Source organism: Anopheles gambiae, chromosome 2 (assembly GCF_943734735.2).
Source record: "Anopheles gambiae chromosome 2, idAnoGambNW_F1_1, whole genome shotgun sequence".
In the NCBI taxonomy this organism is placed as follows: Eukaryota; Metazoa; Arthropoda; class Insecta; order Diptera; family Culicidae; genus Anopheles; species Anopheles gambiae.
In genome coordinates this window covers 80181392-80208766 of record NC_064601.1, presented here as the reverse complement: position 1 = coordinate 80208766, position 27375 = coordinate 80181392, and the positions used below count along the sequence as shown (strand labels likewise).

General features: G+C 42.6%; 1 protein-coding gene across 10 annotated transcripts in view; it reads left to right on the top strand.

The window, feature by feature from the left end:
- The window catches only part of LOC1274877 (putative ferric-chelate reductase 1 homolog), a 51419-nt gene extending 24635 nt beyond the window's left edge, over positions 1-26784 (top strand). For 3 of the 10 annotated variants that reach the window (XM_061643256.1, XM_061643257.1, XM_061643260.1), the window contains exons 3-9: positions 23010-23780; positions 23848-23996; positions 24071-24227; positions 24305-24531; positions 24601-24957; positions 25316-25450; positions 25537-26784. In XM_061643256.1, the coding sequence (XP_061499240.1) occupies positions 23030-23780; positions 23848-23996; positions 24071-24227; positions 24305-24531; positions 24601-24957; positions 25316-25450; positions 25537-25674 (1914 nt within the window). In that variant the 5' untranslated portion in view covers positions 23010-23029 and the 3' untranslated portion in view covers positions 25675-26784. Of the gene's footprint in view, positions 1-8989; positions 9039-13631; positions 13759-23009; positions 23781-23847; positions 23997-24070; positions 24228-24304; positions 24532-24600; positions 24958-25315; positions 25451-25536 lie in introns of those variants that run through there. The other 7 variants (XM_061643262.1, XM_061643264.1, XM_061643261.1 and 4 more) reach the window with 5 other exon arrangements.
- The last annotated feature ends 591 nt before the right edge of the window (positions 26785-27375 follow it).

Sequence of the window (27375 nt, the reverse complement as noted above, 5' to 3'; positions counted from 1 at the left end):
GTGTTACTTTACTTTGCCATTCGATGATGGTAACGCTCCCAGTGTTTGCATTCGTCCCGTTTGCTTGCGTTCGTTTGTTGTTCCGGTCTCGGTGCATGCGGTGCGATGTTTAATCGAAATTGAAAGTACAGCCTACTACATCGTTCTGTGTTGCCTATCACTTCCTCTGACCTCAATCCAGTCGGAACACCCTTCGCTCACCCAAACGTAGCCACGTACCGGTTCGTGCGGGACGAGGGAAAATGAAATTTATCACACATTTTTCCGATTGCAAATTTTTGTTGTTGCTACCTCTTGCGTCTGGAGTTGCTCTTTTTTCCCTGTTTCACTTCTTTCGCGTATTGCTTTGCACGAACGTGCGCTTATGGTGTGAATTATATGCTGCCACTGGTTTCCAAGTCTTTTTTTTGCAAATGTCTGCACCCCACACACTCACACTTCCACGATGAGGGCGCCGGGGTAGCAACCAGCTCCTGGCCAAACTGTTGCATTTACCGGCTTATGCTAAATATTCGTTTCGGTGTAAGTGGCCCACAGTGGAGGCGTGATGACGTGAATCATGAAGGCTGGGCAAGTCGACGGATATCGAGCGTCGGGAAAAATGTTGATCTGGTTCCGACCGGGAGTCAACCTGCGAAAATGGACGGAAATTGCGAAGCAGAGGAAGCCTATGGGGCGAAGAAGAATGGATGTCGAACCTGCCAAATGTGTGTTTGAGTGAGTGGTGATCGTGTTTTTTTGAGTTTTCTTTTTTCCCGGTATGGTACTTTCGATGATTTATAGAGCAAAGTGATGTAAGCTCGTAAATTACTGAAGAGCAAATACTGCACGATGTGATGTAGTCATTATTTTGGAGTGAAATTTTGAAAGCATGGCTGCAGTTATTATTGATTATGGTTATGGTTTAAGGACCAGGTTTCTATTTTCAATACTATGATCATATTTAGTATCATGTTAACTATGAAAAGGTTCTTTAAAAAGCAAATAAACTGAATATGTTTTGTAACACACTGGTTTTAGAAGCAATGGACTCTGGTAAAAACTGTTAATGAAAGCTGTAATTAAACAGCAGTTCATAGTTGCACCACTATCTAAACTGTATCTCATTCTGATAATACATCTTAATGAGCTTCCCACCGTGCGCTACTTTTGTGCGTTACTTTTCGACACTAATTGGGGGAACCGGGCGTGTGTTTTACATTTCCGCTAGAGAATTAAAATGAAACGATTTTTTAAAAGAATCGACAAACATACACACATAAAGCTAATCTTTGCGATTGTACCATGTTCTTGTTACGCAAGGTTGTTACTTATAAGGGGCAGCGGAGTGTTACTATCGACCTAGTAGAATCTTAATCGCACTTAAAAGTGCTGCTGGACAGCAGATATAACGTTATATTTTTGGAGTTTTTATTTTGTGTTGGAGGGGGATGGAACTCCCTAATGTGGAAGCCTTTCACGCGGAAGAAAGTCTGAAGGTTGTGGAAGCGAAAGGTACAGGAAGTGGAGCAGGTATAGGTAATTGGAAAATATGCACCATGACACACCCAGAAATAGTTAAGAAGGCGTCCGATTAAGCAACCGCAACCGATCCGGCCAGCAAATCAGCGTGGTGTGTCTAATTACGGCCTTCTACCTTCCACGCTGCGATCAAGGTGCTATTGTTGAGGGCGTGGAGAGGACGCGTGAAGCATGGGAAATAGCTGAAATAATGCCATAAAGTTGCATTACGCACAGAGAAGATGACGCAGAGTGGGTAGACTTTATGTGGAGCTGGCAAGATCATAAGACGCCGGCTCGTTACGATGCTCGTGCGTGGGGTTTGTGCGTGCCAGCTTGGTTGCTCGTGTGTTTTTTTTTCGCCCTCTCTCCTAACATCAATTTGTTAGTGGGAGCTCTTAGTGTTCTTGGTGGCCTGTTTTTAGTTTGCTTTGACCTTGAAATTTCTCGCGCAAATCAAGCGTGTCTCACGGCTAAACAACAATGACTCTAGAAGCTTAACCCTTGAAGTGAGGTAGGTTTTTAGAAATTGAAAAGGAAATTTTGACACAGATGGTTATTTGTAGAAGATACATACTTTTAAACGATACTTCTTTAACTCTTTAAAAAAATATGTCAAAAATGTTTGATGATTGATCATTAATTATAGAAGCGTTGTTGTTTCACAGAATGGTTAACATGACCATTTGTCTGGCGGGAATGTTTTCCATTTTCGTGACACCATTGCAATGCGGCACCCAACGGTGTTAATTCGCTTCATCGTGTGTTGCCCTATTGAGCCCTTTATCAGACCCAATTAGTTTCTTGGAAAGTAATTGTTGGCAAATGTAATTTAAAAACTTAATAATTTAATTGCGAAAAAACGATTTACAGCACTGAGGAAAACATCTATCACATTTTTGTCATTTTATTGTTGTGTCATTGAAGGTCACTGATATCAATCATCAGGTTGTATCTATTAAACGTTGAATTCCATTTTGCTGTTATACGTTTCCGCTTAACGGTGTCAGGGTTGATGAAAATAAACACAGACAAAGCACACAGTTCCCATCATAATTGTGTATCAAATCCGAACTTCCTATCGCTTTGTGTTCCGTAAAATGCGACACGGTCAAGTTCACTGTCTTGTCACCGTGTTAGAAAGAAGCCACCGTGTTAGAAGGAAGTGCGAACAAGATTGAATGCAACGCGCTTCACCCTCTAAACGCCAGTACCGGATCTCTGCTGGTGGCAGATGAGTGCGATTGTGCGTGTGTGTGTGTGTTAGGGCAAAAGTGTGATTTTAGGCAAACACTTGGACTTCAGCGTCAGCCATCAGCCGGGCGCCTGTGGAGGTGATATCCAATTTTCCACCTGAGCGTTCACCATTTCCAGCGCTTTGATGCTGCACAAGGGCTCACGCGTGGGGTTTGGGGCGGTTGGTCGTGTCTGCATAAATTGTGAATAATCTATCTTTTCATCTGCCTGGCCGCGAGCGGGTAAATGGGTTAAAGGCGTATGAACAGACTAGCACGGTGCTGGGTGACGCTCGCGGCCTTGTCGAGATGTTGGAAAAGCATTTTTGTTGAAGGGAGAAAAATTCTTCTTTTTACGTTGGTTGTGAGTGTTTATGATAATGCGTTTTAAAAACGGGAATTTAGGTATCTAGAAAATTGTTTAAAATATTTTTCAGAATATTGTTAGTAAGAATGAATGCAAGAATAGCCATTTAAAATAATAAAAAAGCTAATAAAGCGAAGCATAATTTAAAGTCATTCTAAATCCTATAGGAATCAATCGGAATAACCTCTTCTAATTTTTTTAGTTAAACCACTTCTAGTTGATTCTTATCCTTGAAAATGCTCTGTTTTTTATGTTTGAATCCTTTAAAAATCTATTTTCAATTTTGCAGTTCAACGCATTGGCTGTTTTTGTGATATTTAAAATTTATTTTCGTTTGATCTGCTTGTTTCTGTTTGGTGGACCTTTTTAAATGTAATAATGTTATTTGTTACTTCTTGATCTGTTTCTTAGCTTGTGTGCTTTTTTTGCTTATTTACGCAATTTATTATGAATTATTTATTAGAATTAATACTGCTAAAGTTCCCTTCGCAACTGTTCGTCCTCTTTGCATCTGTACGTACCGAGATATGCAGGAAGAACAAGCATTCTAACACTGCTTTTGCATCATCATTCATCATTCAGCGGACGGGTGGTTTTTAGGTGGTACGATCAGCCATTGAAACCCGTTGTGGCGGACTCGATACTAAAGTGCTTGCAAACATGGCCACCGTGACTAACAGTTGTATCATCGTCGACACAAGCTTCTGCCAAAAGCCTCCACCTCTCCTCCCCTCCCCCTCTTATCCCAGTAGAACTGACGCTCCCGAATTCCTGTGCTCCACTTAATGTGCCGAAGATTACGCGCTTGGTGTACCGGGGCCAGTGCGCAAACAATAAACAGTCAGCCAAATTGAAATTTACACTCGAAATTGCTTTTCCCGGTCTGCACACAAGGTATGCTCGCCCGCTTCTGTCGCCGCTTCGGAAGGAAGCTGATCGAGCGAAAGTTGGTCGTGCTGGGAATGATTTGCCGAAATTTTCGTACGACAGCTAAAACTCCTCGAGCGAACGCTTCAAGCGGTGGTGGTTTCAATTGGTAGTCCTGAAGTGTTGGAGCATCGTACAAATCGGTTTTGCTGCTGGGGGAGAGATGGAAGATGGAAAGCTTTTAAAAGCTCATTTCATGATAGCTCAACCCTTTTTGCAGTTAAATATGTCCCAAAGTGTGTGTGTGTGCGTACGGGGATAGCGTAAAAGTGAGCTAGATGAGCTGTTCCGTCGTGCAGAGTTAGCTCACAGGCAAAGTTACTGTTCCGGTGTCACGAGTGTGCGTGAAGGCTTTGGTTTTGGGGATGGTACGGTACGGCTTGGTGAACTATTTTCGCTAACCAATCATTTCAACTCCACTCAAGAAGCCCTTCGGTAAACTTCAAATCCACTTGCATGGCGGTGGGAACAGGAGAGATCGCGAACGGAATGGGAGGTGATTTGATGATGAATGTGCTTTACTTTGCGCCTTTGCGCAACATTACGCCCGATTGTAGCGCCCCTTCTGTCTCATGAACGTCATTAAAATTTAAATACCCTCGAGCCGAGTTTTCGAGTTCTTTCGGTATGGCTTCCAGGTCATATGTGGAATTATCTTCCTTTACAGTTCGAAGTATCAAGATATTGCAGTAATTTTTGTTTGAATTTTCCATTGGTTTTTTTTCATACCCTATATAAAAGTTTTTCATATGCGAGATACAAATTTAAATAAAAAAAAAGGTTAACACGTACTGTATTACACCAACTGAGTGTTTAACTCATTAATAAATTCCTCTTATTCAAGTTGTTACAAAAATAGTAAAAGAAAACCAAGAAACTGTTGCATTAATTGTACACTCTACTGTGTGGTACTGTACCTAGTTGCATAGAAATAGCACAGGAAGTAAAATAATGAATCCAAGCCTCTTCAAATATCGGATATCGTGTGGGAGCGCCCAAACCTTTGCTTCACCAAAATACGACGCCCTTGTCACGCCCGCGTCTCATCCTGCGGTGCTTTACGGAAAGAGAAAAGGGTTCCAGCCGGCAGCAGCTGTAGCTGTAGCATCTACCACAACTGACTCGACTGTTTGCGGATGGGAAAGCTGAGATCAACTCCAAGGGAAAAGGGGAGCATGAGGAAAAAGCGAACCAGCAATTCATGCTTGCCACGCTGCAGAGTGCACTTAGGAGACGAAATATAGTCATTAACTTCTAAACATAGCGGCCGCCCGGGCTCGTCACACAAGCGTACCTGTGGCAACCGACATCATCTGATTGCGGTACTGTTTGCCAGCGCCGGTGCGCGAGTGAAAATTTGCATTTTATCAAACAGACCAGAGTGTGCAGGTCGGAATGGCCGGGAGACATAATATGCAGCACCCGTTGGCTCGCCACGGCACGAGATGCTACTATTTGCTGAGGAGGGCAATAAAAATAATTCACTCCCGCTCATTCCCGGCCACTTCGGTGTTTCTTTCTGGATGCTTTCGCTGTTGTTTTTTTCGGTGAGTTTATGTGGTTTTGGCCGTACGATTGCTTAATTTCTTCGTTTGACCTCACTCCGTGGACGGGAGCGTGAACCGAAATGAGATACGTTAGCAGGCAATGGCTGTGGCGTTGGGCTTTGTATTGAATCACGTTCACGTAAAAAAAAAAAACCATACAGCAAAGTGCTGCGACGCGAAGGATAAAGGCAGAAAGCCCTAACGATGGACGCCCTCCGGGTGAAATGACACTTTCCTATGGCACTCGAGGAACTTAAGGCCCGACGGCTTCAACGGCTCCAGCTCGAGGCCTATCTTATGCGACAAGTACCCACTCGAAGTTGCACCAAGCCGTCGCTGGCTACTACGCGCTCCATTCATCTTGATTCGTTGTTGCGAGCCGGCACAAGCAAATCAAAGCATCCAAAAATCTCTTCCCATTCGAGTCAGGCCGGCAGTTGGATGTGGCTTCGAATGAAGCAGCATAAGAAGATGAGTGGATGTGGATCCCTGGAAAGCACTGATCATACTGGCCAGAGGTCACTGCTTGCGAGCAGGCGAAGAAACGGTGATGGAAATGATAGAAGATGAACTTGGGTCGCGATTTATTACGAATAAATCCATGGTCGGAGGTGCACGGGAACCGGGGCCGCCTCGAATGGGAACCTTGGAACATTGATGCCACTGGTGCCGAGGTACGCTCGGCGACGTCTGTGCGGCGCATTAGCGTGGGAAATCGTGCTCATTAATTGTGGACACTTGTGGCGTGAGTGAAGTGCGCTTTTTTTGCTGAGAGATGAATGGTGTGCTGTAAAATGGTGCTACTCAAGAGACCGACAACCGGGTGGAGGGAGTTTTAAGTTTGGCGGCTCTTACATCACACGCTAGCCGTTTTCTCAGGCCGGGCGCTCGAACGTATCGAGCATCCTTACCATAGCAGGAGCATATCATGTTCCTCCAGCGGGTGGGCATGATTTTGGAACCGAAGTTCGGTCATTAGGGAAATATGAGCCTAAGATTCGTCAAACGTTCGGGCCTTTGGGCGCAGACCATCGAAGCGTGGCTGTAGATTAATTGTTGCATCGCGACAGCCTACGACGACGCGGCACGGTCCAGTTGGTGGTGCTTTACCTAATTGCTGGATTGTTGGGACAATAAATTTGAGTACTGGCGTTTGTTTTTGGAACGAGATCTTAGCTTCATCTTGTTGCTGTAGGTTGGGAGCTTGTCGCTCTTGCTGGTAAATCATTGTAGACAATCAAGTGCTGCTCTTGTCTGGAAGAGATTTGAGCAGTGCTTCAGATATCGGGATGATTATTTCAATTGCTTTAGGCTTAGCAGATGTAATTTAATATCGTTTTTGTTTCAATTTAGGCTTTTAATGTACTCTATCCGGAGGATTAATTTTATGAAATGTGTATAAGTTGTTATGTTTTTCGTATCTCTTCAGAAATACTCGTTTTCATTATGACAATTTGTGATAATTGCACATTACGGTATGACCGATATTATATTAATTATGAATTGTTCTCAAGCTCTTCTCATTTGTTTTGTTCATATAAATTGTTTTGAATCCAATAATTCATCACAATGGCGAAGAAACTTTGACTACAAAAGGTTTTTAAATGGAATGAAAGTGGAATGTTAACAAACTTCGAACGACTTTAAAAGTTAAAGGAGGAATCTTGTACGTAGAAAGTATTTTTGTATTTTTCTTAAATCTCTTAATTAATGATCTTGCACCGGTGTTAGAATAAAAAGGAAATTTTAATCTATCCATTATTGATTGTAATCTGAAATTAATTTTTATCTCCCGTTTGCATCATTAGTTTCAATTGCAATCTTATTTGAACCTAATATTGATTGATACAGCAATTCGCACATCATTACGACCGGCTATCCAATTATCCAAGAATTTACCATACTGTGACCTAATTGTGGTTGAAAAACAGGGCTTACCAAGCAGCAAAAACATAGAACCGTCATCCTTCATTTAGCAAAAACCGCACACGTACCGCATACGTACGTACATACAGCCAATCTTTCCAGCAGTGCAGGCATGCAAACGCACTAATACGGGCGGCCATAGCTGCATGGTGCCCCTTATCTGAACCGTTTTGCATACCACAGAGTGGTGAAATAAAAAAAAATCCCCCGTCGATCATGTGTCGCGGCAAAAACGACCATTGCGATGTGTTAATGCCGCAGGTATTACTAGCGACCTTTTGCTTGCTCCGGCAAACTCGGCTGAACATTCCACCACCATCGCCGACCTGTTAGGGCGGTTAGTCTCACGAAACCAAGTGTCGAGCGCAAACTGTTCCAAACTGACCACCGTTTGACATGGTGGGCGGGTGGTTGCATTTTTTTGTCCTCCTACATGTGTGTGTGTGAATTAACGGTTGGCTTTAGTTTCTGTCCGAATGATTTTGCGTTCACGTGCGCCAAGGCAAGCACAACGCCGAGTCAAAAGTCAAAAATCGTTGACCGTGAAAAGCAGTGACACGCGAACAGAAAATAATTCTAACTTTCCTGGTACCGGGTTCCGGCGAGGTATTGCGAAAGCTGGCCGCAGTCGCGTAGCTCGCCATCCATTCAACCAGGCTGAGCGCACGAACATTGGGAGGAGAGAAAAATATTTACAAAAAAATCAACGAAAATTCCAACCAGATGTTCACGTTCAGCGAAGCAGGGCACAATCTTGGCACAGAAAATTCTCACGCCGATCACGAAGTCGACGCAAACGACACATTGTCCTAAAAGGGAGCGAAAAAAAATCATTTTGGCGGTCAGATTGTACCAACGGTTGTGGTTCACATGTGCGGTTCCGATTTGCACACGGCTTCGGTCGCAAACGATAGAGTGACATGCGTACGGAGATCACTGACCAATGAAGCGAGAGCTAGTTTGTTTGTCGGTGCAATAATGTTTCATTTGGATGCACTATCATACGCACACACTTTGTGGTGCTGCTTTGTTGCAGAATTGTTCTTCTTTCCGATGAATGGTTCACAGATACAACCCATTGTGATGATAGGCGATGAGTCATGGATGATTATTGTCCGGTGCAAAGCTAAAGCTGGAGCATACGTAAACGGGTAAAACCCAAAGAAAATGATTCAGACCCTGACTGATGGTAACCATCAGTTCCTCTTGGGGAAAATACGTTCCGGCCGTTTGATGGGTCGGGCGCATGCTAGCACAGGAAACCACACCGATCAGTATGTGGGAAGTGTCAGTCTTCTTTGAATAGGCTGTGTCTGGAAACCAGTCTCACAATTTACACTAGAAATTCCACAGAGGTAGCGATTATTGAACTCCATTAGCAAATGGAGGAAGTTTGTGAGCAAGAATCAGTTTCTGTGCTAAAAGTTTATCTCTAATTTAAGGATGTTTGGTAATTAGTTTAACGTATTTTTTCGTTCTTTTTGCAGGTAATATATAGACGATACTCGTGATCATTGTTAAATTTCTAATCAAATCGTGAGTAAGACTGAACTTAAAAATGGAAAATTAGTCAAGATATTTTTCCTGACAAAATTTTATTATTATTTATTATTATTTATTTATTTAATCTTCAACGGGCCGTATGGCCTAATTAAGATGTAACAGTTCATTAAAAAAAATACATAACAAAAACAAGATTTGCATCGCAATACACTGCGGCCACGGCAAAAGCCGGAGACGTTCCTTGAAGCACTGAGTCGAGATGTCGAAGTCGAAGCAATCCGAGACAGTATTAAAGACAGCCGACATGCGGAACATAGGGTCAGACCGACCAGCGCTGGAACGGGGTTGAGCGAGCCGTAGAGTTTCTCTAGACCTAAGTGTTCGGGATGGTGCATAGATATCGACTCGATGCAACAAAGGCGATGAGTCGATAGAGACATTTAGCAATCCATATTCCAAAAATTGTGTAAAATTATTTTTTTTTCAATAACAGTAGCAGCTTGTAATAAAGTAATGCGGAACACTTTTTTAAATATATTTACACAAAAAAAAACACAAAATGTTCCAAAGCATAAAATTACTTAATCGAAGTAGGGGCTATCGTTAAAAAGTGCAAAAAGCTGTTTGAAAGTTTAAAGGTACACTATTTTTTTTAACAAAAAAGAAAGCTTCTTGGAGCAAAAGGTAGCAAATTTTCTTGAAAAAAAGCAAAATTGACATTAGAATACAATTTTTGGTAGTTTTAGGTATTTAGTTCTAAGATTAAAAATATATTTCAACTGTTTGATTTTATTACACAAAATGATATATTTATTTTAAAAAAATCCCAGCGTAATGTGTAAACACTAACACTAACTAAATACTAACTGTATAATAGGACCGATATATAAAATCAAACTTTAATCATAATTTATTAAAATATTATACATTTTAACTCATTGCTAAACATCGTCTCAGCTAGTACACAAAGTCTTTGACATCATACATTGTCTCAACCTTCTTTTTGAGCCAATTGCATTAATGCTTCGTTCAACGAAAGCACAATTGCACGAGCAGCAAGATTGCAACAACCACTGTCTCTTAATTGCGAGCAGCAGGGACTGTATTCGCAAATCATCGCTCAAGGCAGTACGAAACGCTCCATCGTGGTGCCCGCAGCAAGTTCAACGTATTGTGGCCGCCTGCGAAGGTCAGGGTTGTTCGCACACAACGTTCGATTTTCAGCCCCAGCATCGACGATAGAAATAGGATTTAGTTCAACACTAGACCCTTAATCGTTTGGCACGTTTCGACGCCTGTGGCTGGCTGTGTTGGCGAATGAAGATGCAAAGTTGGTCTCTTTGGAGCTGTGCAGTGCTCGAGAAAAATGCCTGAGCTATTCTACTGCCCCGGTCACTAACCCGGTGAAGTAACACTCGAAACTTTCCAGGCGGTGGTAAACCACCTACTGTCGCAAAGTTTTGTACCACAATGTTCGCCAGCGTTGTAATTTGGGGTACGCAGATGAAGTGCGGGACGAAGAGGGTTGTGCAACCGAGCTAGACCATCGGCTAACTGAAATACTAGCCAAAGACCCACCGTGTCATGAATAAGTGGCGGTGGATGATAATCAGAAAATCGTGGAGCGTTCATACACATTATAACAAAAAAAACTCACTCACAAAATGAATGATATTGTCCTAGCATTGTAACGAGTAAGACGAGCTTTCTTCACACCCACCGACCAACCGCGGAAGCCAGCAGTTAGTACGAGTAATGTGCTGTTAAATTTCGTTTTATGCTAGATTAATTGCATTAATAATGAAAATGTTCATCAATCATTCACGGCTTAACAGTCCGGGGCTATGGTTTTCCGTTATTATATCAGGCCTACGTTATGTGCATTTTTTTCGCGTCTCCTACCCCCAGATGCTTTGTTTCTGAGCCTCGGGATGATGGTGATGATGCTGATGCTGATGATGGGATTGTGGTAAACTTCAACCGTGTCACTTTCCGCTGCGAACTCAATGCGGTGGATGCTGTGGGTGGTGCTTCATGCACGGCGGGACACACATGGGTAGCATATTTCGTCCAGGGGGCATGCTCCGGTGAGCTGATCGCCGGCACGCTGGTGTTCACGGTGCTTCATTACGATAAATGGTTTTTAACGACGGTGAGAATGTGCGAAAATCGATAAAGTGCACCGACGGAGATTGTACCGCAGATTGAATTTTAAACAGCACGACGGCTAGTGTACAGCGTTCTCGGAAACTCTCAAACAGCACGGATCGTGTGAAGATGAGGCGATAGAGTGGAATAATTTGTTATGTGGGTAATTATTGTAAGTGTGTGCTAGAATTCAATATTTTTAATGAAAAAGTTCATTATGTTTCGATATTTTCATGGCACTTTGTTTCAGAAATATATCAATACAGCATAATTGTTTATGCACATGTAATATTGTAATGCTTTGAATATATTGCAATCTCATTTGAAATGTTCCCTAAATTCCCTTGAAAGTCTTCAAATGCTAATGTAATAAGAAAGAAGAATTTTTAATTCTTTAAGTATTAAAAATATCCATTCACCATTTTTTAAGTAATTTTGGAATTACCATTCTGATGTAAATTTTTTCAGTCCAGAATGGTAAAATAAACTGTTTCACACCTTTTAAGCACATTACTTTAATATGTTGATGGTATATTTTTTTAATTATAATGGAATATTCCTAACAACAGGTGCGAAATAAGAATAGCACCATCGCGTAAAACAGTTTTCTTGTAATTCTTTTTTCGGGATTTCGTTTAGGTTATGATTTAGTTTCGGTTAGTAAACATCAGAAAAGAAGTGGTACTCAAAAATCTGCAAAATCGATATTAGTTTTTTCATTAGACTAAAATTATTGGACTGATCACAGCTTCTAGCGTACGAAAATAAAGATTGATGCTAACTTTTATATGGAAGAGGTATATAACGACCGTACAGACGGTTCAAACATCTTTTTAACGAATACTTGAGTCGGCAGAATACTGAAGAATGCTCAAAAACTACTGAATCTGAGCCAAAAATCCGAGCAAAGACATGGTTTAAATGACAGATAAGAGAAGATTCAATAAAACACGTGTATTAGTTAACAAAAGCTTATCAAAATCGAGTATGATGGCCATTTCCATGGTTAAATATAGTGGATTATCACATTCTGCAACACATTAAGACATGTAATTTCATAATAATCGACGTAAACTACTCTTGATGAGGTTCAAGTCGTGCTAATTTAAAAAAAAATCCATCACGAAAGGTTAAAAAATGTTCTCTTTCTGGGCGAAATTAAGCTAAACTTGTTGATTAACATGTGACGCAACTCCAGTGATACGATAAACGTAAACATCATGTTATAAGTTGAGTCAGAGCTCTTACAGTACACTCGCCATTATGCTCTTATTATTTGGGAAGATTTGTCATCAAATTGTTTTTATTGGAATGGATGTTAATGCATAAAGTGTTCGAAAATAAACCAAAATAAATGAAATTATCTAGATGAAACAGTATGACTCACAAATTGGCCTAGATCATGGATTGTATTACTTAAGGCTGGATTTATGCAAACATATTGCAGTCGTCATGTGGTCAGCATGCTATCTAGCTTTGATACTAGATGAAAAATCATAAAGCTACACTTGTTTTTTTTTTAATATGAAAATAGATAAAAGCACATAGCTGATGTATGTTAAAACCCTTTATTTGTGAACATTTGGAACAAAGCGAATATCGCTCGCTATAGTTTATATTTTTGTCCGTTGGTTAGAAATTAATTAAAGTTATTTGAAACAATTACATATATTTTCATTCCAAGAACAAACATTATGTATTTTAAATATATGTTTGAAATGGTACGATCAAAAATTTATCAAAACTCCAGTTGATGCTATTTTTATTTCGCACCTTTTTTTTAGCAATAATCGTAAATAATTGAAAAATGTACCATCAATATATTAAAGTATTGTTAAGCAATACAGCAAATTCGTTCTTCCTGATATGTTTTAAAGTAATGTGCTATTTTAATTTCGCGCAGTTTAGAACCAAATAAGGAGGGATACATTAGTCATATAAAATTCCAAAGAAAAGCAATTTTGTAAAATATGCTTGATTTCCTTAATTTATGCTTTCAAAGTTATAGACACAGTCTTGCCTCAACTTTATGAACATATTAAACCACCCATAAACTTGTTACAAAAGATTTGATTTAACGCAGTACCTAACTAGAAAGGAACGGAACAAAAACACACACATACACATTAGAAGTAGAGCAGCGCTCAGAACGGTGTAAGGGCACTTGTTGCGGCCGGTTGCTATTAATTTCGCTTTCAGCTTGCAGCCTAATTAGCTCCTCGCATGGTGACCGTTTTAAGCGCAGCACCATGTGTATTGTGCTGTCGCGACACCATGACGACTGCGGCACCGACAGACCGAGGACGGGCGCAGGTCGAGGAAGTGCTGCCGCCGATGCCCGAAGATCGAGGTCGGTGTCCGGTGCCTGGTGCTTGACCGTTGCGGGCAGCGTGTATGCCTTGCCCGAGCCGGCTGAAAGGGAAGGGAGACATCTCGCGAAGGTCTAAGACGCGGGTCTCTCGCACTTTGCAGTTGTCCACCGGCACCGGTTTCAGTCGCTTGCGAGAGCTGTACGAAGCAACAACGGCAGGGCATTCGATTCGATTGTTGCTTGGGACGTTGACGTTGTGCTCTATTCGGTGGTTTGCTTTTACGCGTATCCGTGGTAAGTGGTAGGGCGATGCCGAGAACGCTAGACCTTGTGAAGGGTAAAAATGGTAGTGTGACAGTCCGTGATAGTGATCGCTGTAGGAACCGGCCTCGGAGGTTTTGCGGGAAAGGAAGTTCTCGAATGTGCGGGGGTTGTGTCGCTGTCAGTGGTGTGATCATTATCACTCGCCTCTGTTGGTGACTAATGATCGAGGGTTCGCTTGAGTGATCTGCGAACGTCAACGTGCCGTGCACTTGGTGACACACGTAAGGGAATCATAAGTGGAACCTGTAAACCACCATAGGCTCAGTTACGTTTGTGTGGGCTGTTGTGATTAAAGCGTGATTTGGAAATGGAGTCGTGTTGCTTGCTTTGTAAATTTTGTGTAGGCAGTTTCGTTACAATGGTTTCCTTAAGATTCTCCAGCTGCAAAGCGCTGATGGTGGCCGTGCTCGAAAAGTGTTTTCGATGAAGGCGTGATAGGGAGTGGTCGTGCCAAGGGGTTGAATCACCCCGTACGTGACGTTGGCGGTTTGGATTCTGCGAAAAGGGTTCTAAATTTGTTGCCCGATTGTATCAATGTACCCGTGGTTTGCTTAGCAAGTATGCGTGCTCAAAAGTGCCGGAGTGTTTGTGTAAAAGCGCGCGCGCTCGTGTGAACATAAAACATTCCAACGCGTGATTCATACATGGAGTGAAAAAAGCAATTTTCCATCGTGCGGAAAACGGAGCTGCTGCGGAGTGTCGATAAAGCCGCGTACTTAAGAATACCGAGCCACTGGTGAAGAGGAATTCCGTTCACTTTCAACTCGCCTGCCGGGGAGTAGGGCAGCCTGACAAAACCAGTAGCATTTCAGCTTAGTTCTTACAGGGCGCGGGACGGTAGGATGTAGCAAGTGGCTGGAAAGCGAAGATACTTCATAATGAATATTTAAGCTTGCCAATTAATATTCGCATCGGCTACCGCAGCACCTTCGCAGCGAAGCACCCGAATCAATCAGGTCGAGTCGAAGCGTATCGAGCCGCGAAAACAATTTCGGGAAAACAGTAATAATAATCCGTTACGTTTACTGTTCTTTCGCGGCGTTCCACCGCTAGGAGGTGGTTAGCATTCGAACACTCGATAAATCCTTCCGACTGGATGGGGATTTGTTTGAGTTCTCTTGTGCCCTCTCTCTTTCTCTCTCTCTCCCGAGACGTCCCGGCAGGTGGAGGAGCGTTTGACGGCGAGATGGCACTTGGCCGCGCTGCCACTTGTTGTTCAATCGCAATTTGGCAGACGCTGGATGGAGCAGATGGTGGAATGCGCACCACGCATGTAACTGGAACAGTGCGCCAACACCAGCTGAAATGGTTTACCGGTTGTTTTTTTTCGATTTTTGTTCGATTTGTTTTTCGTTCGATGCGATGAGAGGGTTTTTTCGTTTTGCTTTCGTATCATGCTGAAACAATCGATTGGTGTGCAAATTTGGTGCTTGTGTAATTTTTGCGTTAATTGAGAAAACCGTTCTCACTTTGGAAGAGGCGGCAAACGTAGCTACATAATATTGAAAATAATGATGCAAATTAGTTCATGGCATTGTGCAAAAGCATATATTTGCAGAAGATAATGAATGGGGAACATTTACAAAGAGACGAAGAGAGATGTACTGTTTTTCGCAAATAGCAAAACAATGCTGGAGACAATTGTTGGCATTATTGTTGGTAGCATTTTCAACTTAAACCTTTTAGAAATATGGAATCCTAAAAACATACATCTACACGATTAGTGCTCAACAAAGATTCAATAAGACAAAATCATTCTAGGAACAGTTATACAGGTCAGCCGGTCTGTAAAACGACAATTGAAAACTAATCGATGCGTATCGGAAAGGTGCACCCATAATGCCAACGCAATGTCACCGGCATAAATCTTTACCCTCCCCCCTCACGAACGACGCTGACGCCGGCGTAGATGCGTAGCGTAGTGGGCGGTAGTAATGGAATTAATTCCATTTTCAAACCGGAAGTGCACTTCGCTTACGCTCACCATCCGTTCGATGTCCTTCGGTTGCTGAACGGCACCAGCTTACAGCGTGTACTTTGTGTGTCGTGCTGGGAAGATAAGACCGGAAGCAACCCAGCAGTGTTTAATATTTGCTCTGTCCATCAATCATGCCAACAGGTGCGCTGGTGGTGGGTGTGTGACTGTGTTTGGTGTGGTGCATTTTCCACCTACCTTGGCCGTACCTTTACAAAGCTTACGCGTTTGCACACATTCATAATCGAGCGATTGGTGCACGTTTGTCATCGGCACATCATAGCCAGCGCTTTCCTGTTTCTGCTATTTGGGTGTATAATATGCATAACACCTCCCAAACAACAAAAAAAAGCACTCGCGATCATCAGGGTACGGTAAATTTGGTGGTAAATTTGGCAAAGAACAAACTAAGCCCCGTTTCGCTAGCGGTAAAACCCGTTCCGATGTATGAATTTGCACTCCCACATGTGTGTGTTGGTACTGTGGGTCCGAACATGGGGGGGGGGGGAGGGTAGTAGACGAGCAGAATCACCGAAACATAAACATAACCGTACGCAATGACATAAACATGGTGCGGTTTTCGCTGAGCGGAATGGGAGAGACCCATGGAGAGAGTAAAGCACGACTAATACAATGCGATGATAACAAAATGGGAATAAAGAAAGCAACAAAAAAGCGTGCACACACACATACACACGCACTCATACCTGCTACTATGCTATGGTTGAAAATACATCCTTCAGAGCCGGTGTACACTAAACTGAACCAACAATCAACGGTTGGCACGTTTGTTTGTTAATTTGTTCAACACCCTCATTAACCTTTTCCAGTGGGCTCGTGGCTACCACCAGCAGATATTTACCTTTGGTGCGAGACGCTGTTTGGCAAGGTGGAAGTAAGGTGGGCGTTGAGGCACACAAGGTAGAGACGGAAACGAATAAGAAAGATAAGGGGTGAGGGAATAGAAGCACCTAAACATAGAACACAGGCTAAGCGTGGCTGTGGAAGAAACTTTACGGGTGCGTTTTTGTTTTTTTAAAGGTGTTTCACTGTGCGGTGTGTCATCGAGATAATCGTTTATTTGAGGTATGAACAATTGTCTTATTCTACGCTTCGATGAGTTGGGAAAATAACGTACGAATGTATTGTTTATCAGCCAAATAAGCTAATCATCATGGGTGGAAAACCAAATGGGTACGTTTGTAATGTGTGTGCGTTACCATTTATGTTATTTTGTTTAGTAGTTCAGTGAACAAAATGTTTTACAGCAGCGTACTCCCACATTTTTAGGATCACGGACCACTGGAATTATATATATATATATATATATATATTTTGTAGACTTAGTTTAAAGCTTTTCGATAAAACTTATTTTAAAATATTTTTCTAGACATGCCTGTTGAAAATTTAATCTTTTCAAAAATTGCACGATATGTATTGAAATAAGCTTTTCTTTTAAAAATCAATTCTATCTTCTGTCACAAGTGCTGTTACAAGACCACTGTGCTACACGAAAGCATTTCAAATTTATCATAATTATTGTTAAAGTCAACGATAGTTCAAACATTCTTGGTGGTTAATTGAAATTGCTCATGAATTGCAAATATAGGGATGTTTCACGATATTAGTTAACTTTTACATGTGGAGTTTGACAGTTGGAGGCTGAAATCATGTCTACACTCCGTACAAAACCACACCCAAAACTAGCCTGCGATTTTCATCCTAGATTATTTCAGCCTCAAAGCTAGAATTAGATTCGAGCAACACTCTTAAAATCTTTATGCAGAAGCAGAAGCGATAAAAATCAACCTTCTAAATACATATACCTTGGGATAAGCCCACCGGTATATTATACCCACTTTGATAGCTGCTCGAAAACTGCTATAGAATGCAAACAGCTGGTAGGTTGAAATTTCAACCTACGATCTTAAAAGGGAAAAGGGCCCATAATACGAAATAATTCTCTTGATACATTCATAAAACACCTTGTAGTTTAAGTGTTAATCTTGCCAAGGAAACTTAAATAGTCATCGGCGAGGGAGAGTAAACAATGAAATCCTTATTTAATATCGCATCTGCACACATACGGGTGAAAAAACGTTTGGAAAAACTCACAAAATCATAAAAGCCTAACACCTTGCTCAGCTGCCTACTGGCCTTGATTGCTATACACTTTAAATGAATTGAACTACGCTTCAAATCCACTTCAAAACGTATGCCATTGTTCGGTGCTATCGAACACGCTTCAAACCAAACGCTCATTTCGTCGTTTTTGATACGCTTGGGGGTTTTAGTTCCCAAAAAACAAAATGTACCTAGCCTCGGTCAGGTTGTTCCATATTAGAAGGTTTCGTCGCCTTGCGAAGCATTCCGGTGTCATAAATCGCGCACAATACAACTTGTCGCTCAGTTTTTGCTAATGAAACGCCGCAAAGCCATAAAATTCAATCGTGGTGGAATTTTTGTAGCTATGCTTGAGCTCCGGCTACAAACAAGAAACCCCCTTCGGTGACTTGGCGCGATACGAATTTGAAAGGCCATCAACCATTAAAAACCTCTATCAATGTCGCTGCATCTAAGTCGTGTCGAAAAGAAAAAAACAGTCCGTCCATATTTGCACGCGCGACACTGTTATATCCGCGTTCCGGTTTCTTGCGCACGGAACTGAACTGTTCGCGAAGGGGTTATGAATAATTAGCTAAAGAAAGAAGCCGGATCGGGACAGTGTTAACGTTTCGCAAAAAAGATGGTTTTTTGGCATTGGCATTGGACTGTTAGGACGTTTTTAGAGCGACGCGGTCATCGACATGTCGACATGAAATGGTTTAAAAACAAGGAAAAAGACGTTTTAAGTTGAATCATGATATCTACTATTTTCTACAATTCTACTACTAAGATTTATACTATTCTACTACTAAGAGGAAACTAATTTTAATCGTTCATCGAATCTTATTTGGGTTAATCTGTTTTGTGAGGGCACTTATCCCAATAAATAATTTTTTTTTAATGAATTCATCTGCCTAAAAAATTGTAGTCCTCTCGATGTTCCAAGCCTTAATTTGATCCTTCCATTGCATAAACACTCCAAACACGATCAAAAACTCGTGCAACAGCATCGCGGGCGATAGAATATGAATTTATGCATACGACATGGTATCACTAGTAGCCAAACTTTTCCGAACGTGCCGTTGCTTCCGGGCCAGGAAACCGGGCACGAACGTGACACGTGTTCCGGTGTGGATTATTGGGCGCAGCGGGAACCGGTGGAGAGGAAAGGGGCAAACAAACCACCGTCTAAATGGTGCTTGAGCGCGATTTGTGAGCAGATTTGTGAGGCCACAGATGCGTGGAATGCGTTTAAGTGGAATGATTGGAATCAGTGTTCTATACGTGAGTAAATTTTAGCAAATGCTTCAATGAATGTAGGTCTAGTATCACGTTTCCTGGTCTGCACTGCCTGGCAGTGGGACTTGAACGAAACCGTACCGTAACGAGTTGTGGAAGAGCACTTCTTCGGCCTCCCCGGTTTGCCTGGGAATGCAGGCATAAGCCTGACATGGTTTTAGTGAGCCATTTTACCGCTGTCGATTCAGTTCACCGTTTTGCGATAAACTGTTTCATGAACTATTCTGAGCAGCGTTACCTTTGGCTGATGTTTCTGTACGTGAAACAGGTCGTGAAACGGGCATATGGTTTCATAATTCTGACGATGATGATGACGATGTGCAATTGGGGCAATATAAAACAGAGTTTTAAAATGCATCACTGGAATGTGATTATGTGACACAAATTAAAGAATGGTTCATGAATTAATCAGATTCGTTTCCCGTAGATACTAAAGAAAGAGTCAGAAATCAGCCGTTTTAGTATGTAGTGCTTCTTTTCAAAACCAGTAAAACCTTTGGAACTTTAGTTATTCAATATATTGAGTTAGATGTATTACTTTCACGCGTTGGAACTTTTTTAGAATACTGCCAATCTTACTGAATCCTACTGCCGAGTTTCTATACAAAATATGACTTTGAACAACAAAAAGAAAGCCTTTACCATTTGCTTGATAATATGAAATATAAACAATGTGAAATATGAACCAATCAAATTGTTTAATAATTGTTAATAAAAAACCTATAAAACAAAAATTTGGGAATTTGCCAGGTTTCAGACGAAATAGCAAATGACAGCAGCTCTATTAATTAACTATTGCACAAGATTAGATTTAATAAATAAATAAATACATAAATAAAAATGATCATGAAAATCATTATTTTTAAAAATCATCTGAACGGTTTTGTATCAGTAATATTACACTCAAAGTAGAACTGAGCTAAAAATGAAAAAAAAAAAAACTGCCAGTTTTAAATCAAAGAAATAATTCAAAAACTGAAAATTGAATGAACTTCGAGCGCAGGTGTGTTAGTGATTGTTTTTTGGTTTGAGATCCTTATCAGCTGGCATTTTCAAGGGTTGTTATTCAAGAGGAACGTTCCATAAGTCTGTATTGTTGAAATTCTAGGGACTAAAAATTTTAAAATTCTGAGCAGCATTCGTAATGTGCATTTTTACATGTTTCATTTTTTACATGTTTATTTTTAATGAACTTGCTCATATTTTGAAGAAATCTTTCCTATACATTCACACTAAATATTAATAAAAATCCAAAAAATCTACTTCTATTGCTCTTGGGAATGAAAAATCATTATAAGCTGCCTGAAGAAGACCGCCAAATTGGTATCCTTTTATGTAGTTGTCTCAAAGCTACATTAAACTGATGGCATAGAAACTTTTGCATTTTCTCATAACATTTACTTATCAAATCTCCATCTGCTGCATGTACAGTAAACCATACCATGGTGATCAATAAATAATCACGCTGCTTTTTATCGCGTCGAACCAACCGAAAAGGTCAACGACCGACGGTCGACATGACACGGCACTGTCCACACATCGGTCCGAGCCCATGTTTCGTCAATAGACAACATGCGAGATGCACACGCCAGCTTGCATGCATGGGCGAGAGTGCAAACGCAGCCTGCAGTCCGGTAATTGCATGGTCCGAGTGGATTGCTGAAGAAAACATCTCCTCCCCTACGCTTCTAAGCCCACCCACCCGCTACCATTCTGCACGTGTTGTGTGTGTATGCGGTGGCAGCAGGAGAATGAAACCCACTAGCTCGGGGTCAGCGTTACACATTGATTGAAAGAGTGCACCAAACGCACAGCAACCACCTCCCTGAGGGAGGTCAATGTCTTGCGCTGCAGCTGGGCTAAGTTGATGAGTTTTTTCATGTATTCCTCCATTCTACCTGTTTGCGGGAAACCCGGCTGCACGCGGGTTTGTACTGGGAAACTCCACTCGACCAGCACGCCTTACCTTAACAAAAGCGACCGGTCTACTTATTCCCTAGATATCATCAGCCTAGTCGGTTGGTGCGACATGCAACGATAGGTGGAACCATGTTTCTGTGGTGATCAAATATAATAGAAATAAAATCGATTGAGCAATACGGAAAAAAACGATAAATTTAAAGAACTTTATTTTTTAATTCAGTACAACTACCTCTGTCTCATCGATATGACTTATCGATCGTCTGGGTGAATGCGTAAGCCACAAAAGAGAAAAAGTGTGCGGAAAATATTCTGCGAGCAAAAAAAAACAAGTTATAAAACAAGCACAAACACACAACAAACTGAGCCCAATGGGAGATTTATTCCAAAATCCTTGCCCTCAATTACCACTTCCGGTCAAGCATACCGGGGTTGAGTGTGGGGTGTTTTCTTTTGCCTTTTATTATAGCAACACACCTTTTCCACCTGCCAGTCTACTCCCTATCGAAAGGAGAAGTGTTTTGATCGTTTTCATTCTGCATGGCTCACCTTTTACCGTGATGATGACGGTGGGCCGGCGAGAGGGAGCGGATAGATTTTCAACCAAGAGTGTCCGACAAATGCTTGGCTTAGTTCGTACCGCACTGGGGTGGAAAATTCATTGTTGGCTGTGTTGAATAAGGAAACGAGAAGCAGGTATAGTATGATCGAAGCAAAGAAAGCATTCGTCCCGAAGCTTTTGGCAGTCCCTGGCTACCGTTTTGGTCCGAACCTGTGCAAAGGCTCCTTGAAGGAGCCGCTTTGTTATGCTTTATTGCGAAGGCATGTGAGTGTGGGTGTGTGCTTGTGTGTTGGTGTTCTTTGTCGAGGGAACGCTCCCGTTGTGGCGGGGTACCGGGTGTACCTGACCATTAAATTACGCTCCCAAGTAGGGCATGATGTAGTGCTTTCGATATCACGAGCTGGCCCTTGCACAAATTCTGGCATTATTGAGACGTCCTGCGAAGGATGGTAGCAAAATGTATACTACACAGTGGAAAATATTTTTTTCTTCAAAGAAAAAGAATAAAGACTCGAGAAAAACAACCGGTACAGATGCATGGAAACATGGAAAAAATTGTGCGGAAAAAAACTGCGCCAAATTGTCCGCTCGAGTGCAAAAGGACGGTAGAAAAACATAGAAGCAAACTCAGAACAGTAACAAAAAACTGTTTTGCTGCTCTCGCCCTGCCTCCTACCAAAAAAAAGCTCATCCCATAAGTGTTGATTGTTTTGTTCTCGCACTTTCCTACACGCTGTTGGTTGCGCCAGTGTGTGTGTGTGTGTGTGTGTGTGTGTGTGTGTTTGTAGCTTTGTTTGTTTGTTTCTCCGGATTGCTTTGATTTATGGGATCAATTTGATGGGCTTGGCAAGATACGGTAGCAGCTTCATGCTGTGCTAGTCTTTTTTTGTCTAAACCGTGCAGCTCAACATTTTCTTTTTGTTACTTTAACCCCCAAGCACACTAATATGCCTGCGTGCGTAAGTACAGCGTTAAGGGAGGTAAGGATATTTTTTGTTGGTTGCTTGGCCAGACAGTATATCAGCACAAATCGGCTGGACGGCTCAAGTCTTGAGGGAATTGAGAGCTTTCGAGCTTTCTAGTTATGGAGGCATAGATAGAGAGAAAGAGAGGAGAGATGTTTGCTGAAGCGCTTGTAAAACGATGGGAGTGGTTCGCATTGGAATCACTTACGAATTAAGCTATGATAAATGTGTCAATAATGATTCGATTTATTGGATTCATCTTTTTTTATGTGTTCAAAGCTTACCATTTGCTGTGCCATTATGTAATAGTGTGAGAGTCTCATCAATGCTTGTCATTTGTCTTTCGTCATTCTAATGAGCTGCTTCAATGTGCATTTTTTCGTCCACTCCACAGGATAAGGAGTTTCCTTCACCATGCTACCTCTACTTTGCTTGGCACTCGTGCTGAGCACGCTAGTGCCATCGTACGGATTGCCGAACGGTGCGCCAACATCGGTCTGCGACAACATGCTGCCGTTCCACGGTGGAGGCATCCCACCGCTCACCACCAAGACGCCGTTCCTGATCACGCCCCAAACGTCGGTGGTCGGTAGCGGGCAGATGCTCAAGATCGATATCGAATCCTTCCCCGCCAACATTGTGTTCAAGGGCTACATGATACAGGCCCGTGCTGCCGACCCGCCGAACAACATTGTCGGCCGGTTTGTCGACTCGGATGCGAGCGCGATCAAGCTGATCGACTGTCAGGCCGGAGGCGATACGGCCACACACACCAACACCAGCCCGAAGCAGGAGCTGACGCTTGAGTGGACCGCTCCGGACAACTTCGTTGGCGATGTGATCTTCAACGCTACGATCGCGCAGGACTACGACAAGTTCTGGGTTGGCATTCCGTCGGAACGGGTGCGCGTGGTAGCTAGCTCGACGACGGTGGCGCCCGGTACGGCGCCGACCAAGCGCCCGACCACGACGACAACCGTGCCACCTTACCGGCCGGCACAAACAGAAGCGCCGGTAGCGGCCGACCCGATCTACGAGGAGTGCGGACAGAGCAAGGGATGCTTCGGATTTCCGGAGGGATGCGTCGATAGCAAGAACTGCCGGGCGGTGGTCACGATCGCGGTGCTGGGAGCGCGTTACGTATTTGAAATGAAGGCAGGATACAGTGAGTAGCGTGAGCGGGATAGAAGTTCAATGGAACGAGCTAATGTGTGTAACGTTCTGTCTTTCAGATCGTCCTGCTTACGTTGCCTTCGGACTGTCCAGTGACGCCAAGATGGGTGAAGACTCCGTGATTGAATGTGTCCCGGAACAGGGTACGGTAAACGCTTACGCCTCGTGGACCACGGTTGGTCCATATGGATCTACACGTTTGGGAGTGGTACGTATCAAAGCGAATCTTCATTGCTGTTGAATATAGAATACCCATTAATGGCAACTCTCTACGCGTTACAGCCGCAAAACATCTTCCAAGTGCTGGAGAAGTCGTACAATGATGGTGTGATTTACTGCAAAGTGGAACGCGACGCCGTCAGCACGGTCAAGGGCCAGAAGTTTGATCTGCTGAACGATAAGTTCCATCTGCTGCTTGCGGCCGGATCATCGGTGGAATGTAAGTGCAGCTACAGTTTTGCTTGATCGGTGCTTCTGGTGAAACACTAATCCGTATCTCCTTCCCTCGTGCTGTAGCAACCAACGTCAACTATCACGACATCGGCCGTCACGTGTCGGGCAGCCCGCAGTCACTGGCGGAGGTTGGCCCGGTGCAGGGATCTTCGAAGCTGTTGCTCCGCCTGCACGGTGCCTTCATGATCACCGCCTGGATCGGAACGGCTTCGCTCGGCATTCTTCTTGCCCGCTACTTCCGCCAGACCTGGGTTGGCAGTCAGATGTGCGGCAAAGATCAGTGGTTTGCGGTAAGCTGCAGTACAGACACAGATTTGTGGAATGATCAGAGATTGATAACCGTCCGTTCCGTTTTGCAGTGGCATCGATTCCTGATGATTGTCACGTGGGCCCTCACAGTCGCTGGTATTGTGGTAATTTTTGTTGAAATCGGAGGCTGGTCGCAGGTTCGCAATCCTCACGCCATTCTCGGCATCGTCACGACTGTACTGTGCTTCCTGCAACCCATCGGTGCATTCTTCCGGCCACATCCGGGCTCGAGCAAGCGGCCCATCTTCAACTGGCTGCACTGGCTGGGTGGAAATCTGGCGCACGTGATCGCGATCGTTGCCATCTTCTTTGCCGTACAGCTGCAGAAGGCCGAACTACCCGAGTGGATGGACTTTATCCTTGTCGCGTTCGTCGCCTTCCACGTGTTTATGCATCTGATTTTCTCCGTGAGTATAGTGGGTTTGTTTTCAAATGTGTGTGTTTTGAGATACATCTCTGCTGAGCACTAGCCAGTACAGGTGTTACTGTGCCATTAATAACGATACTGTGCCAACCGAACTGGTTTCGCGCTGGTAAGGTATTACCTTGCCGGAATGCAACAGTTTTGCGCACATTCTCTTCGACTGTGGGTGCTTAGACTCGTCGTGTTGTAAATAAATCCAACCATTGAATGGTTCACGTTGGCACATCAATTGTACATACACCGGTGCTAACCGAGGGCAGGTTTTTCCACTTCCGATACTAACCACGGGTGGGGGGCCGTTGTCGCCACGAACAGTCCATCTGCAATGCGTTAATGTGTAGATCTTCTCCTGGATACAGATCGGTGGCTGCGTGAGCGAGCGAAGAAGTGGCCAGCGTGTGACGTCCTTCCCAATGGCCGATATGACTCCGTCGCGAAATTCCATGAGCTCCAGCGAACGGAAACAGGATGCTGCTGTACGTTGTTGTACCGTTTATAGAGTTCTATCAGGCTGAGTGTGTTAATTTATTTGTCCTTTTTTGTTCTTTTTTATCTCTCACAGTTCTCGGGCTTCCGTAAGTCGATGCTATTCCTGTACATACTGATCGTGCTCGGACTGGTCATAGCGATGGTGGTGATTGTCGTCCTAGCGCCGATTGAAGCCGCTTACAACAGTATCAAGGATCAGATTATGAACTAAAGCGCATGTCATCGAAACGGTGATGTAGCGCATTAATCTAAACGGTGCAAGTAACCCGGAAAGCAAATGAGAGCGTCCATCTGTTAACTGATAAGTGATGTAAAAATGTGTACATGTTGGATGGTTTGTGTGCTATCACTATTCTAGAGAGCAATTTCTAGCGGGTCAGTAGTGGAAAGAAAAAAAACTCAAACAATTCAAACCGCTCAAAAAGAAGCTAATCGCTCGATGCGAATCATGTGACACATAGCGCATCGGTAGCATTGATAGAAGTAGGAGCAACGAAGAGGTTATGTTGAAGAGGTGTGCAGATTTACTAATCGATGTTGTAGATATCACTTCCATCTTTCTTCCCATCAACTTTCCATTGCCGTCCTTGTTCTCCTTTGCCCATTCCCCGTTTCCCCTATTGTAAGTGGTACTTATGATGATCGTTTTTTTCTGGAAAGTGTATTATTTGTCGAGAAGTGAACGAAGGGCAGAAGATGAAGAAACAAAAAACTCAGACAGCGTCTAATCAATCCCACAGAACAAAAAAACTCAACGAGAGAGAAAAACAACAACAGAAACACAAGCATCGAAAGAGGAAAGGTCGTGCGTTTGGTACGCTCTCCCTTCGATACTGAGATGTACAGAATTAAGTGTGAAATATTTATAACAGAAAAACAGTATAGCCAACCACGGGCAGAAAAACAAGCTGTGCCTTGTCGGCCGGGTGTGCCTTGAAAGGAATGAGTAGTTGTAGCATTTTTGTAAAAGTTTGCTTCGTGTAAGATTATTTCCGTCCGTCCCAGATCATTTCCGGGTGTAGCGAAGCACTGGTCTGCACCAGTGAGTATACACTGTTTATGTTTGTATTTTGTGCGCTATTTGCAGTCGTTCAATAATTTCCGTGTATCAATTTATTTAAGCTTTCGCTGGTGCGTTTGCCCAGTGCCAGCAGCAGCAACATACTATTTGGCTTCAAAACAAAAACATGCAAAACAAACGCAAAAACCAGTACTGTATTATGCAAGACGAAAAACGCTGCACATTCTGTTGAGGCAGGCTTACTTTTTAAAGCGTACTTAAGTTGAAACATAATAAATGTTGCCATTGCTAAAACGTTAACCGAACATTTGAGTTATTTCATGGTGCAGTTTGAGAAACAAAAGCGTCATACTTTTCAGTTAAGATGAAAGAAATATTTATCAGTGTTTTGTTTCAGTTGATTAAGAAATAATGATTATAATTGTTAAGGATATGTATTATCATAACTTTTTAATGTGTTTGGTTTTGCAGCTTACTATATCGAATATTTTAATCAGTTAAACAAATTAAATCATACAGAACATTTGGTCAAGGCTTTAGAAAAAAGCACAAAACCAGGATCGACGGCAGTTGTCAAATGCGACGAATGTTGCTGGTATATGGATATGATAAATGAATTGTTATCGTTTAAACAACATTTGTTTAGCACAAAACATTTGTATTTTGCATCCACACTTCATAAATCGGAATTTTCTACGTTATATTGCAGCTGCTGCCTGTAAACAAATATCGACGGCTGTTGTCAAACTTAATCTCAAAATGGCAACATGACAAACGCTAAGAAGACGCCTCCTCTATATTCCACATTGGCTTAGATTATGTGTTACAATGTTTATATTATTGGAAACGATAAAGTTAGTCGTTTTTCTTTATTAATTTAAAATTTTGGAA